The 13,851-nt window shown below is 42.6% G+C and overlaps 2 protein-coding genes across 2 annotated transcripts in view; one reads left to right on the forward strand and one right to left on the reverse strand.

The window, feature by feature from the left end:
- Positions 1-1,417: 1,417 nt before the first annotated feature.
- Positions 1,418-9,160, reverse strand: LOC138975450 (mitochondrial ubiquitin ligase activator of NFKB 1-like). The gene is made up of 4 exons (XM_070348138.1): positions 8,989-9,160; positions 8,098-8,297; positions 5,312-5,513; positions 1,418-3,444 (listed from the first exon to the last, which is right to left on the reverse strand). The coding sequence occupies exons 1-4, from the start codon at positions 9,100-9,102 to the stop codon at positions 2,914-2,916; spliced, it is 1,047 nt and encodes a 348-aa protein (XP_070204239.1). The 5' UTR covers positions 9,103-9,160; the 3' UTR covers positions 1,418-2,913.
- A 71-nt stretch (positions 9,161-9,231) lies between these two features.
- The window catches only part of LOC138975478 (DNA excision repair protein ERCC-6-like), a 60,224-nt gene continuing 55,604 nt past the window's right edge, over positions 9,232-13,851 (forward strand). Inside the window, exons 1-2 of the mRNA XM_070348172.1 lie at positions 9,232-9,405; positions 11,206-11,477. Of these exons, the coding sequence (XP_070204273.1) occupies positions 9,303-9,405; positions 11,206-11,477 (375 nt within the window). The 5' untranslated portion in view covers positions 9,232-9,302. The remainder of the gene's footprint in view (positions 9,406-11,205; positions 11,478-13,851) is intronic.

A 13,851-nucleotide genomic window follows, 5' to 3' on the forward strand; every position in this document is an offset into this window, starting at 1 on the left:
TAGGCTTTCAGAGTGTCACAAGAATGCGTTATAGGCCCATTGCAGAAACTCAAGTTAACAACAGCATTTCTACTCGGCGCGCGCGGTATGAGAATCACGGGTCGTAACTCTCTGGAATTGGTCATCCGCCGCCATGTTGGATGCCTTGCACGATCTCTGACAGTGCTTGAGCGTTGGGTGGCGACTCGACAAAAGTGAAAATGACACGTTGTGTGGCCAAAAACTGCAGTCAGCAGGCACACTTTAGGATCCCTAAAGTTGTTTACCATCAGGGTGACAACTGGAAGGAAGTTACTGAGCGGAGAAGACGATTATAACTGGTTATTTTTTGCTGTGTGCAGTGCGCTAATCAACAATTGTCCATCGGTTGTGCCTTTAGAGTGAACACTGTGATAGGATGCTTTGAAAATTATACTTTGCAGTAGTTACCTGAGCTGCATTGTACCTCATTTGCCTGTCTTGAGAGCTTTATCTTGTGAATTTTGGTGCACTGTCTGCATGGTCATTTGAGATAAAGAATAAATAAATGAATATAATAATGTATTCTTGCTTTACTTTTTATGTTGTGCTGTTGTGTTAAAAAGGCAGATCCCCTTTGGACTCATGCATGCACAGTTTTCTTCATTTTGTCTGCATACACAGTGAAATACGCAAAAAGAACAAGAGTGCAATGAAGAAAACTAACAAAGACGGCATCCAATATGGCGGCGCGAAGAGAGTATGAGCGGAGTTGTGCCCCTTAGGGCCAAAGCTAGCCGATCCATTTGATAACGTCACGCCGAGTAAGAAGAATGAATTGGACCTATATGTTTGTTTCTCATAGATCTTCAGCGTTTGCTACTTTGCCATGAATGCTTACATGGATTTTTCATTGTTCAACCTATTCCACACATACAACCCTTTCAAGGTTTGCTGCATGTTTTCTGTTCGTCTGTGTCCAATAGCAACCGTGGCATGCTGCTTTTGCTCTTTATAAGTGACCATGAGATCTTTAGCGAGCTTTAATGATTTAAGCTGAATATGCTGTGCGTTGGATGGCGGTACAACCAAATACACACATACTGTCCCCCCTTTTTCTCTCTCAATGTCGCCTACACATATACAAAGTCTCTTTGTCTTCGTCTTTAACAACGAAAGAAGGAGGAAATGGATAGTGTAAGGTATGCTCATACATGTTGTAGTTTTTTTGATTGTATACATTATCTTTTGTTCATATTTGACTGATATTTTCCATTTATGTTCATCAATTCATAATTGTTACAATTTCTTGCTGCCATTACACATGTTCATCACTAAAGTGACAATAAATGTAAAAACATTGTAACTTCTGGAGAAGTTGCTTCGGTATTGGTGAACAATACAAAACAAAACAAGGAAACATTTAATGTTCCCAAAATGAAAATGTCACAAAACTTAATGAATATTAAAAGCTCAAGTATCCCTTTATTTGTTCATTTGATCCTGCACAGCCTTTTAAATATATAGAATTTACCATACAAATATTGCATGGATTGACATAAAATGAATATCATTTCATTTCACGCTTACATACAAAGAGCACAATATTGATTATTTTAAAAATTAAAAGGAACAATATGGCATGCAGGTAGAGAGAGACCACAGGCACCCAACACAAGGTGGCTGGGGGCTGCTGGGTGACGTGGGCTCTCCTGCATAATGCAACTACTACTGCTACAGAGTAAAAGTAGACACGTGTCATGTGCCTGTGGGATAGATCTTTCCCATTCCTGAAACATATTAGTTCAAAATATTTCTTGTGCTAGCATTTTTCACCTTCAGTAAAATCATTTCATAATTCTTAACAAAACAAAAGGTCTTTCACATTATTTCTATTAAAGTTTTCCTCAGCCTAATATAAATTGGACAGTTGTAAAAAATGAAGCAGAGAGAGGCACTGCGTAACTTCAATATGCTAGAAACAGTTGCACAAGAAGTTTAATATAAAAAAAAAGGATCAAGAAATATTGCTGCTGTAGCCTGACAGTAGATGCGCTGCTGCAAACAATATGCCCTTACTTTTACTTTCATTATAAAGCAAGGAGCCTGCCTAGACATTTAAATTTAAAAACAGAAAGAAAGAAAGAAAGAAAGAAAGAGAAAGAACTCCAGAATTTTTTTTAAAATTTGAGGCACCCTGTCGAGTATTACTGGGTATTATGGAAGGTGATATATATACAATTGAATAAAAGAACAAAATATGTTTGAAACTATGATTTGAAGCTGATCTGAGAAAACGTTCTTTCTACAAATCTGTGAGTTGTGACTTTTTTAATTTGTTCAAACGGCACTGAGTTTAATAAAAAAAACATAGGAAACACAGCAGTCTCTCTATTCCATGACTTCCCTAAAACCTGAGAAAAACCTGAGAGGGACTCCTACAACAAAGGCAAGTTTTCAAACTAAGTATAGGAAGATTCTTTCTTTCTTTATTTGGTGTTTAACGTCGTTTTCAACCACGAAGGTTATATCACGACGGGGAAAGGGGGGGAGATGGGATAGAGCCACTTGTTAATTGTTTCTTGTTCACAAAAGCACTAATCAAAAAATTGCTCCAGGGGCTTGCAACGTAGTACAATATATTACCTTACTGGGAGAATGCAAGTTTCCAGTACAAAGGACTTAACATTTCTTACATACTGCTTGACTAAAATCTTTACAAACATTGACCATATTCTATACAAGAAACACTTAACAAGGGTAAAAGGAGAAACAGAATCCGTTAGTCGCCTCTTACGACATGCTGGGGAGCATCGGGTAAATTCTTCCCCCTAACCCGCGGGGGGGAAGTACAGGAAGAGGGGGGTCAAAGAAAACAAGGTCTTGTAATGGAGAACGTCTTAAACCAGAGGGGCTTGGAACGAAGCTTTCAATGTATCTGTACAGCGCAAACACCTAAGGCCTGTAGACGGGCAGAAAGCGCTCAATAACATCTCTGCAAACAGGGCACTTGTGGGGCTGAGGCAGAAGCTGGGCACAGTCAGAACACATGGAAATATGCCCGCAGTCCAAGGTCACCACCTCACGGGGGTGAGATAAGCACACCACACACGAATCATCTTCGCCTCTCGCCGTCGGCTCGCGAGCTTCTCCGCGTCGCCTGAGCGCACTGCGTCGAATCTCATCAAAGTCCTTCTGCGTTTTCTTCAGTTCCAGATACCTCTTGGCCAGCCGCCAGATCATGAAGCCGATCAAACTGGTGGCCACCACGCCGAAAATGACGGTGAAGATCTTGAGGGTCAAGGACTGACTCTGCAGCTTCTTGATCAGCTGGTTTTTGCTGAGCTGGGTGAGGAAGTACTTGGCGCTGTCTGTCTCCGGTGGTCTGATCTTGACTCGGCCATCCTCCAGGAAGATCTCGCCGATGCCCATCAGGCTGGTCCCCACAACCAACATCTCCTCTGTCTCCTGGATACCTCGGCACACCTGTGAACAATGCAATCGTCACATATTTTATGAATTATCACTAGAATAATTTACTCTTCTGCATTTCTGAACACTACAGAAACAAAAGTGAAAGCCATGGAGTATTGCTATCATAAAGAAGGGGGGAAACGCAAAACAAAACAAGCAATAAAACAAGTCGCGTAAGGCGAAAATACAACATTTAGTCAAGTAGCTGTCGAACTCACAGAATGAAACTAAACGCAATGCAACGCAGCAAGACCGTATACTCGTAACATCGTCAGTCCACCGCTCACGGCAAAGGCAGTGAAATTGACAAGAAGAGCGGGGTAGTAGTTGCGCTGAGAACGATAGCACGCTTTTCTGTACCTCTCTTCGTTTTAACTTTCTGAGCGTGTTTTTAATCCAAACATATCATATCTATATGTTTTTGGAATCAGGAACCGACAAGGAATAAGATGAAAGTGTTTTTAAATTGATTTCGACAATTTAATTTTGATAATAATTTTTATATATTTAATTTTCAGAGCTTGTTTTTAATCCAAATATAACATATTTATATGTTTTTGGAATCAGCAAATGATGGAGAATAAGATGAACATAAATTTGGATCGTTTTATAAAAGAAATATTTTTTTTACAATTTTCAGATTTTTAATGACCAAAGTTATTAATTAATTTTTAAGCCACGACGCTGAAATGCAATATCGAAATCCGGGCTTCGTCGAACAATACTTGACCAAAATTTCAACCAATTTGGTTGAAAAATGAGGGCGTGACAGTGCCGCCTCAACTTTCACGAAAAGCCGGATATGACGTCATCAAAGACATTTATCAAAAAAATGAAACCCAGGAACTTTCATGTCAAATTTCATAAAGATCGGTCCAGTAGTTTAGTCTGAATCGCTCTACACACACACACACACACACACACACACACACACACACACACACACATACACACACACATACACACACACATACACCACAACCCTCGTCTCGATTCCCCCCTCGATGTTAAAACATTTAGTCATAACTTGACTAAATGTAAAAACAGAAAAGATGAAATGCACTAGAGTCAACAGCCACTGTGATTGTCGTACTGCATAAAACAAGTGTCTTGTATCGAGTGCCTGTTCCCAGAACCGTGCAGCGCGTCAGTTAACAAAAATTACGGCACAAAACTGCTCCAGAAATCAAACACAAACACCTCACCTAAAACTTATTCTCACTCTATCACACAGTTTAGACTAAGTACTTACTGACGGCAACATAAATAAAAACACAGTTGGTGGCTGCTATCAACATTGAGTGTGGTTAGAAAATGGTACACAACGCGCACATTCTGGTTTTTTCAAGAGGAACAAAGAAGCACGTGTTAATATGAGTGATAATTATCAGTATTACTACAAAATCAAACAAAATCCGGCTCGCGGCGCGGAAGGGAAGAGTTCGACTATAATTAGCCCGCCAGCTGCGAACTAGCGCTGGCAGACTTCAGCTGAGAAGGCAAAAATCCCAGTAGAATAGAATACAGTGTTAGGTGAATCCTATTCAAGTTTAGGTAACGTTTTAGCCGCATCTTTTCATAAGCCGCAATGCGATTTTTAAAAAAAAATATGGTAACTGGCAAGTAGAAATGTTCATCTACTCGCCAAATGCGAGTAAAGTTGCTGAAACAAATGTATGGTTTGGCGGGTAAAATTTGCTCTCTGGCTAGTACATTTAGCACCATTTTTTTTTAACTTTCAGGGCTGCTGAAATTCTTCTTCCATTGTTCTCTGTCTAATTCTACCATTATTTAATCTCCAGTATTACTGCACACTGATCCATAGGAACGTGAAAGTCAAACTGACAGGCAGGGATGCTTATAATACTCTTAATCTCACCTCCCCAAAGATTCTGTCGATGCCAGCTTGCACCGCTGATGTCTTGTGGGGGATGAACTGATTGTGAGTGACTTCGAGGTCCTCCAAAAGACCCTCTGCTTCTGTTGCCTCGGTAACCAGTATCAAGTGACCAGTGTCGCTGTCTCTGAGAGCAAAAGGAGCAACATCAAGCGTGTCTCGCAGCACTTTCTTCATGTCTGCCCTGTGTATGAAAAAAAGAAGATAAGAAAACCTTAGTGTCCATTTTCATATTATACATAAACATGGACATTTTGGAATCCTTTTGATTGGTCTTGATGGTGTTCTAAAAAGCTTTGCCAATTGTCTTTGCAAGGCTACAATGGTCACTAAAATGATCATATATTCTCCAGACATGTAATAATAATAATAATAATAATAAATAACTTTTCTATAGCGCGAGTCCCATCAATTGGCTCCAGGCGCTTTACAAATTCATTATAGAATAAACTAGCACAAATCAACAAGCATACAAAACATACATTTAACTGAGACATAACACCAAGAACCCAAGCACTAAGCAAAAACTTAGCGTACAATGTTTAAAAGTACACACACACGCACACACACATGCGCGCACGCACAAAGATACCATTAACAAATAGACCATAAAGCACATACAGGGTAGAGAGTTCCAAAACAGAATAGAGTTGTGGAGAGTCTACTCAGGCTAAGCAAAGGCTTTACGAAACAGGTATGTTTTGAGTTGTGTTTTGAAGGAGGAAAGGCTGCTGGAGTCACGGATAGAACTTGGAAGCGAGTTCCAGACGGTCGGAATCTGGTACCTAAAGGTTCTTTCACCAAAGGTCTTGGTCCTGGTTTTGGGGATGCGAAGGAGTTTTTCAGAGGAGGATCTGAGAGAACGGGATGGCTCGTAGATACTGAGGGAATGGGACAAATAGGGGGGAAGTGTTTTCTCAAAACAGCGGTACCCTAACAGAGCCAGCTTGTACTCGATTCTATACTTCATAGGAAGCCAGTGAAGGGTGGTAAGTAGGGGAGTGACATGGTCTTTCTTAGACTTCTGCAGAATGAGCCTTGCAGCACTGTTCTGGACTCTCTGTAAGCGATCAAGTTCTTCAGTGGGGAGGCTAGCAAGCAATGAGTTACAGTAGTCAAGTCGACTCAGGATCAGTGAGGAAACAAGTTGAACAGTGGCTTGGAGGGTCAGGAATGATCTAACAGAGAACATCTTGCGTAACTCAAAGCAGGCACATTTACAAACATAACTAATGTGTTGTTGCATGGTCAAAGCAGAATCCAGGTACACGTCTAGGCCCTTAACGGTGGTTTGGCATACGATCTGAGTGTTGCCTATGGTCAGAGAAGTACAGTCAGTCTGATTCAAAGCATGCTGTAAACCTGACAGCATCACCTCAGTCTTTGAGTCATTCAGCTTGAGTTTATTGTCTATCATCCAGTCCTTGACTGCCTCAATACAGTGTTCAGTGTTTTGAACCACTTTTGGAAAATCACTGGGGGGAGCAGAATCTTCTATTTGGGTGTCGTCGGCATACTTGTGGTGTTCGCAGCCATGCCTCGAGATGACGTCAGATAGGTCCTGTGTGTATAGTGTAAACAGAACCGGGCCTAGAACAGAGCCCTGAGGTACTCCGTGCTTCAGGGGAACAGGGGATGATTCTTTTTGACCTATTTGTACTCTTTGAAAGCGTTCAGAGAGATATGACACGAACCACTGGAAGGCTTTGTCGGCAATTCCAAACGTGAACTGTAGTCTCTTTAGGAGGACGTCGTGGTCGATGGTGTCAAATGCCGCCGAGAGGTCCAAGAGTGCGAGCACAGACACTTCCTTGTTGTCAGCACTGGTCAGCAGCTTGTCAGTTACGTAAAGAAGAGCGGTTTCTGTGCTATGATTTTTCTTGTATGCGGACTGATGGACGTCCAAAAGATCATTACTCAGCAGATGTTCTTGGAGCTGCGCTAGCACACACTTTTCTAACAGCTTGGTCAGAAAGGGTAAGTTTGAAATGGGTCTATAGTTCTTTAAGCACTCCGTGTCTAGGCCTGGCTTTTTTAGAAGTGGTGTTATGACTGCCTCTTTAAACTGTGCAGGCACAGACCCAGACTGAAGAGAAAGGTTTAAGATTCTCGTTACAACAGGAACAAGAAAATCCAGGCAAGTTTTCATGAGTGACGTGGGAATGGGGTCAAGTGTGCAGGATTTTGGAGCACATTTTGAAATAAGTTCAAAAACAAACTTCTCAGAAACAGGGCTAAACCGTGTAAGGGGGGGTCCCTGAAAATGCGGCGAAGGACATTTGTGTTTTGGATGAGTCGAGACCTTTGCGAATGTCAGAGATCTTCTGGTCAAAGAAATTGCTGAAAGTCTCGGGGAGTTCTGATGGGGGAATCAAGATTTGCAACCCATGAAATGATTCCTACTACGGGTGCAATGGCCTTGTGGTTAAGATGTAGGCCTTCCATGTGGAAGGTTTGGGGTTGAAATCCCAGGCGAGGCGGGAGAGTTAAGGGTGGACATTTGACCAGTCTTCCAGGTCAACAGTGCTAATCTCCCTTCTTGTGTACAAGCAAAAACGTACAGGACCATGCATGCACAGTTAAGATCCTGTAATCCACGTAAGAATTCGGTAGGTTACAAAAACACAAAAACAACCCCCCAAAACGGAGTCTGGCTGCCTAAATTGCAGGTAGAAAAGCAATCATACGAGTAAAAAAAGCTCGCTCATGCAAATCATGAGTGTGGTAGTTGCAGCCCATGAACACAGGAGAAGAAGAATAATTCCTACCAGAATCCTTGAGTCCTCTTTGACTTGTGCTCCACAAGGGCAGTGTGCAGGACGACACCCTGCTTCATACTGTTCCTGGTGCTGAAAATCTTGCCCAGGTCTGCCACCAGCCCCTCCACTGCTGCGTATGCGATGCAATGGTCATCTTTCAGCACCAGCCTCTTCTCCAGCTCACTGCCCAGCTTTACAGTCTCTGCCCCCTGTTGAGGAGCAGTTTAAGTTTGAACATGATCATAATGTGCAAATGAAAAGACACAAATCCTGTGTAACTGCATAACAGAGTAGCAAAATTATTCATAATGTAATGAGGGTTTGAATCGCTGGTAAGAGTTAATTACCCAGTGAACTGTGAAGTCACTAGGTTAAATTGACTGTTTGTTCATAAATGTACATGTATGTGTGTGTAAGTGATAAAGTGTTGAGTGCTTGTTCGTGTGTGTGTGTATGTGTCAAGTGCTTGTTCGTGTGTTTGTGTGTGTGTGTGTGTGTGTGGGTGTGGGTGTGTGTGTGAGAGAGAGAGAGAGAGAGAGAGAGAGAGAGAGAGAGAGAGAGAGAGAGAGAGAATATGTATACATGTAGTATAATGTATTTTACACTTGTTTATACTTTCGTTTTGACAACTATACATACTATTAAATAGTAATACTATACATAGTACTGTCAGTTGACAGCTGTCATCCGGCAACTAAAAGGCTGATCATTTAAGAGGATAATAACGCATATTTGACATTAGACACGTCATTTACTGTGGATGATTCTCTACTTACAACGCATCAAACCAAACCAAAGGGTGTAGTCTGTAGAACGAAAAGAATTAAGAGACAGTAACTGAGTACTGAAATTATCCGGGTAAATTTCATCAGCAGTTATGTTAGACGTTACAACTCTTACTTGAATCTGAGATACAGTCACATTTTTGTTCCTGTAAACAGCATACAACACAGCAGCAATAATTCCAGACATCGAGCCCCCAAGGGCTAGCAACGTATCCGATGTTTCAAGCATCGTTGCAGCCGAGTTTTACAGTTGCAAGTTTTGCTGGAAAGTCACAACCGGGAAGGGACATCACTCTTCGAAGAAAAATCTGTCTGGAAGAGTTATTCATATAAGCTTATCCTTGAACGAAGACGAGACACTCGCAGGCGGGATTTTCAAGAATACAAGTTTCGACTGCGCTGTCTGTACTCCTTTGAATAAGTACTAAAATGTCGCGACACGAATCGGATGATGCAGATGTTGTTGCTGCCAGCAACAGACTAGCCAACCTTAGTGTCTGCGAGGGAGACAGATTTAAAAGTCCTCTGCAAGGTAACATAGAAAAACGTGAACATTTGAAAATTGTATCGTATCGCATAATTTTGCATAGAATCTGATTCATCCCAAACATGTACCCACTACCTGACATAGTAAGACGTTAAGCAAGTGTATTTTCATGACTACTTCTTCTTCTTCTTCTTCTTCTTCTTCTTCTTCAAAATTGAGGAAATCCCTGTACAGGGCAACTATGCTCAATTCGGTTGGTGCGCCTAATTTCCCTAGACTCAGTAGCCTAGAGTGAAAGATAAATGGATACAGGATAGTGTACCTATGAAAATAAAAAAAAAGGGGTGGGTTGGTAGGCAAGCTATTGTTTTTCGCGATTTGCCCTGGCGCCCAGTTTCAAGCCCTGGGCTGAGGGGCTAGCCTACCACCCAGTGCTACGGGTCTAGCGCAGCAACTGGGCCCTGACGAAACAATACAAACAGGACGAACAAAATGGAGCAAGAGCGATAGATTCTACAGGTCTATATCTACTAATTATGGTCGGGAGGGATGGAGAGGGGAGATGGGTCTGGAGAGGGAGGGGGAGGAAATCTAGTGCTTAGGGTTGGGGTCCGATGCATGGGGGAAGGGTCTGGAGAGGGGGGGGGGGAATCTAGTGCGGAGGGGAGGGGCGGGGGAACAGAGGGAGTGGATTCTGACAGGGGGTGCTTATGAGCTCGCGTCTCGGAGCCAGGCCTCAACAATGGTCTTGGGGGGAGTCTGCGCTCACAGCCTCTTGGGGGATGGTATTCCAGAGGTGGATCGCTGACGGGAAGAACGATATTCTGTGGGAGTCAGTGCAGGACTGGGGGACCTGTAGTCTGGTGGTGTGCCCCCTGGTGGTGTGCCCCCTGGTGGTGTGTGCCCCCTGGTGGTGTGTGCCCCCTGGTGGTGTGCCCCCTGGTGGTGTGCCCCCTGGTTGATCTTGGGACCGGTGTCAGGGTGCCTTCCCTTGGGGCTACCTTGACCAGTCCACTCATGATTTTGTACATCATGGTGGCCTTAGTCGCGGTGCACCGTTGTGTGAGGGGGTCCAGCTTGAGAATGTAGACGAGATCCGTTGCACTACTGGTGGGTTTGAAGACGCCGTGCAGGATCCTCCTTGCGGAGCGTCGCTGCGTCATCTCCAGGCTGTTGGACAGGCTTTTCTGACGTGGGTCCCAGATTGGGGAAGCATACTCCAAGACCGGTCTCACCAGTCCCTTGTAGCAGGTGGTCTGAACAGGATGGGGGCAGCCCCTGAGGTTTTGGTAAACAAAGGCACTGGTCTTGTTTGGCCCTGCTGTGGTGGTATGAATATGCGCTCCCCATGTCTTTTGTGAGCTCCACCCAAGGTACTTGGCCTTGTCCACCTTCTGCAGTGTTTCCCCATGAAGGGTGTATTTGGTGCAGAAATGGGATGAAATGCGCTGATATAGTATGGTGTCATCGGCCAAGAGATGGACTGATGTTGCTGATGTCGTTGATGTATACAAGAATCTGAGACTAAACCTCGTCGATGTTTTGTTGTCACTCTGAAACAGTGATTGAATCTGTCCAATCTTTTATTCTTTCTCTATTCATCATTACATATTACATTACATCACATGTGAATTGTGATGCTGCCCGATGCTGTTTTCACTGTACTGCTAAGCTCTGGATTAGTGGAGATGAAATTGCCCATGGAAATATAGCATCAACAAGTTATGAGTATGATTCCTATGACTGTGAGTGTGGTCATAAGAAGACAATCTTATGTAACTGTGTCACTTGTCAGGTTTGCCATGAATCTCAAAGCGTTGACTCCATCTACTTCCATCGTTTCAGCTATTTCACCGGACTCGCCTAGAATCAAGGCAACTGCCCCTCCACACCCTACAGCAGCAGACAAGTCATCATTCCGGGGAAGTTTGAAATCGTCGGGATCAGAGCTGGAATATGACAAGGACACTGAGGACAAAGTCCGCTTCAACAAGCTGGTGAAGAAGGCCAAGCATCTTGCTCAGGAGGGGAAAGTGCAGGAGGCTCTGGAGCTGAACAGACAGGCGCTACAAATCCACCATCATGAAAAACTGGCCAAGAGGATCGCGAAAATGGAGGTGAGAAAATGGTTTGGAGGAATTTATTACGCTGTTTTTGTGATGTGCATTGATTTATCAGAGCCAAACGTCAGAAAATTAGATTATTTTGCCTTTTCATGCTTACTATGTATGTATACTTTGTACTTTTTAAGCACAATAATGACAAGGAATTCACCGTCTTTTCTCAAGCTTTTCAACAAAAATACTACTTATAAAAGTTATACTAAATATGTTCTAAAACGTTTTTTAATTTGATGACACTGAAAGCTTAAAGGCACAGTCAGCCTCCCGTAAACCATCACAGACACTGTCAAGATTTTACACACAGTACAAACACCCTTTCGTTTAAACACTCACCGCTTGAGAACATTCTAGGTGCCCTTCGTAAAGAGCGAGCAATTTTCAAAGAATTTATTTTTGCGTGGCCAGCCACAACTGTACCACAACTTTTAAAATCTAAATAATAAATTGACAGCTTGTTACACAAACATTCTTACCATAAGCTTGAGTTTGTTGTTGATCCTTAACGTGTATTATGTTGAATTATCTATGAATTGTTGAATAAACACTGTTTAAACCAAACATTCTTAAATCATAAAAGAATTTTTTTTTCATTAAGACAAGATCAGTACAATTCCATGTTTTGAAAGTTTGAAAAAAGAAAAGGCCTGAAACGTGTCACGCAAAACGTGTTTGGCGTAGCAGACGATAGTTCCTTTGAGCGGTCAACCGCCACCGCTCAGTTCGTGTGACTCGCAGCTGTTTGTTGCGTTTTAGATTCAGAGGTACACAATAACGTGCTATTGCAGATGAGCTTACAGCGAGTCGCATTGAAATCACAAACTGATGACTAAATTGTGAAAAAAAGGAAAGTGGATCACACAGGTTCACGATGGCTCAGGGGTAAGATAAACCACGCAAAAGTAAATTCTTTGAAAATTGCTCGCTCTTTACGGAGGGCACCTAGGATGTTCTCAAGCGGTGAGAGTTTAAATGAAAGGGTGTTTGTACTGTGTGTAAAAGCCTGACAGTGTCTGTGATGGTTTACAATGCCGTTGATAAAAATCCTGGCTTTGTCTTGTTGAATGTGTTCTGTGCCATACAGTAGACCCTTCCTATTCAAGACCTCCACCACTGCCTTTTTAAAACCTGGCTTTCTCAGTTTTTTTCTGTTCAAACTTCAATGCATAAGTAAACTTATCTCCATTTTTTATAAGGCTCCCTCGTTTATTACTCGACATTTTTCCGTTGTACAGTATTATAGTCTTAACTAAGGGGGACCACTGTACCCTGTTGCCGTGAAATAAAACCTGAAAAAGAAGCTTAGACACTTCTTCGTTCGCTGCGACAGTAACCCCTCCTGACAAATGCCCGGAGGGTCTCCACGGGGCTGTAGAGCTTGTCAGCTTCGTTGCATATCCCTTACAATGCCATAGATGATAAGCCTGGCTCTATCTCCTTGAGTGTTTGGCCTACAGTCATATCTTCCTAATCAAGACTTTCACCCCTACCTTTTTAAAACCTGATCTTAGATTTTTCAGAATTGTGATAGTCTTTAATTAAAAAGTGCTTACTCAGGGCTAACACCTTTCCAGTTCTTGCCAGAAATCCAGTTTTTGAAAACTTTTTAAACCGGAAAATCCGGTTTCTTAAAGTAAAACTTTGTTCTTTGTCCCTACAAGATAATAAAAAGCCTCAGCTTCTGGGGGGCACCGCCGTGGACCCTGGCCTTTCTGGTTTTTCACTTTTTTTTTGGTGTTAGCCCTGCTTACTTGAATGAAACCTTGTTTAAACCAGTAACAAGGAGATTTATGTGAAATCGGTAGTTCCATCCTGCAACCACATGCATATTGATGAGTAGCACAGGGACCAATCGCTGTGTAGTGGCAGAGAATGTTCCAGCTATCTTACCCCGGACGATTTCCCCTTGACCTCGTTAGGTCACTCTATCTTTGTCTCGCTACAGACATCGTTTTTGCTTTGTCCTTAGTCATATCTTCCTAATCAAGACTTCCACTCCTACCTTTTTAAAACCTGATCTGAGATTTTTCAGATTTGTGATAGTCTTCAACTAACACTTTTTACCCCACCTATGTTGACCAAGTTTTTTTTTAGAGCCCAGACCAGCTGTGCTGCAGCAGGTCACTCAGAATTGTAGTAACTGGGTTAAACTGTGTAGAAACTGTGTATCAACACGCTGGAATGCAGGCGTTAGATCGACGTTACAGGAAGCGACTGAAGTGACTGTGTGTACAGATTTATACGTCCTAAGACAGATAGAGCCATATGAGTGGATATGGATATATCCGTACCTGGGAGACAATGAGTTAAAGGATACCACTGTACCCTATTGCTGAAAAGTGAAACCTAAAAACGAAGCTTAGGCCCCCCC

Source organism: Littorina saxatilis, linkage group LG9, assembly GCF_037325665.1.
Source record: "Littorina saxatilis isolate snail1 linkage group LG9, US_GU_Lsax_2.0, whole genome shotgun sequence".
NCBI lineage: Eukaryota > Metazoa > Mollusca > Gastropoda > Littorinimorpha > Littorinidae > Littorina > Littorina saxatilis.

Bases quoted from the DNA above. Each gene is read 5' to 3' on its own strand.
- LOC138975450 (XM_070348138.1), bottom strand. From the start codon at position 9,102: ATGCTTGAAACATCGGATACGTTGCTAGCCCTTGGGGGCTCGATGTCT. The intron at 8,298-8,988 runs GTAAGAGTTGTA...GCTCCTCAACAG, and splicing joins TGACTGTATCTCAGATTCAA to GGGGCAGAGACTGTAAAGCT. The intron at 5,514-8,097 runs GTAGGAATTATT...TTTCATACACAG, and splicing joins AAGAGGACTCAAGGATTCTG to GGCAGACATGAAGAAAGTGC.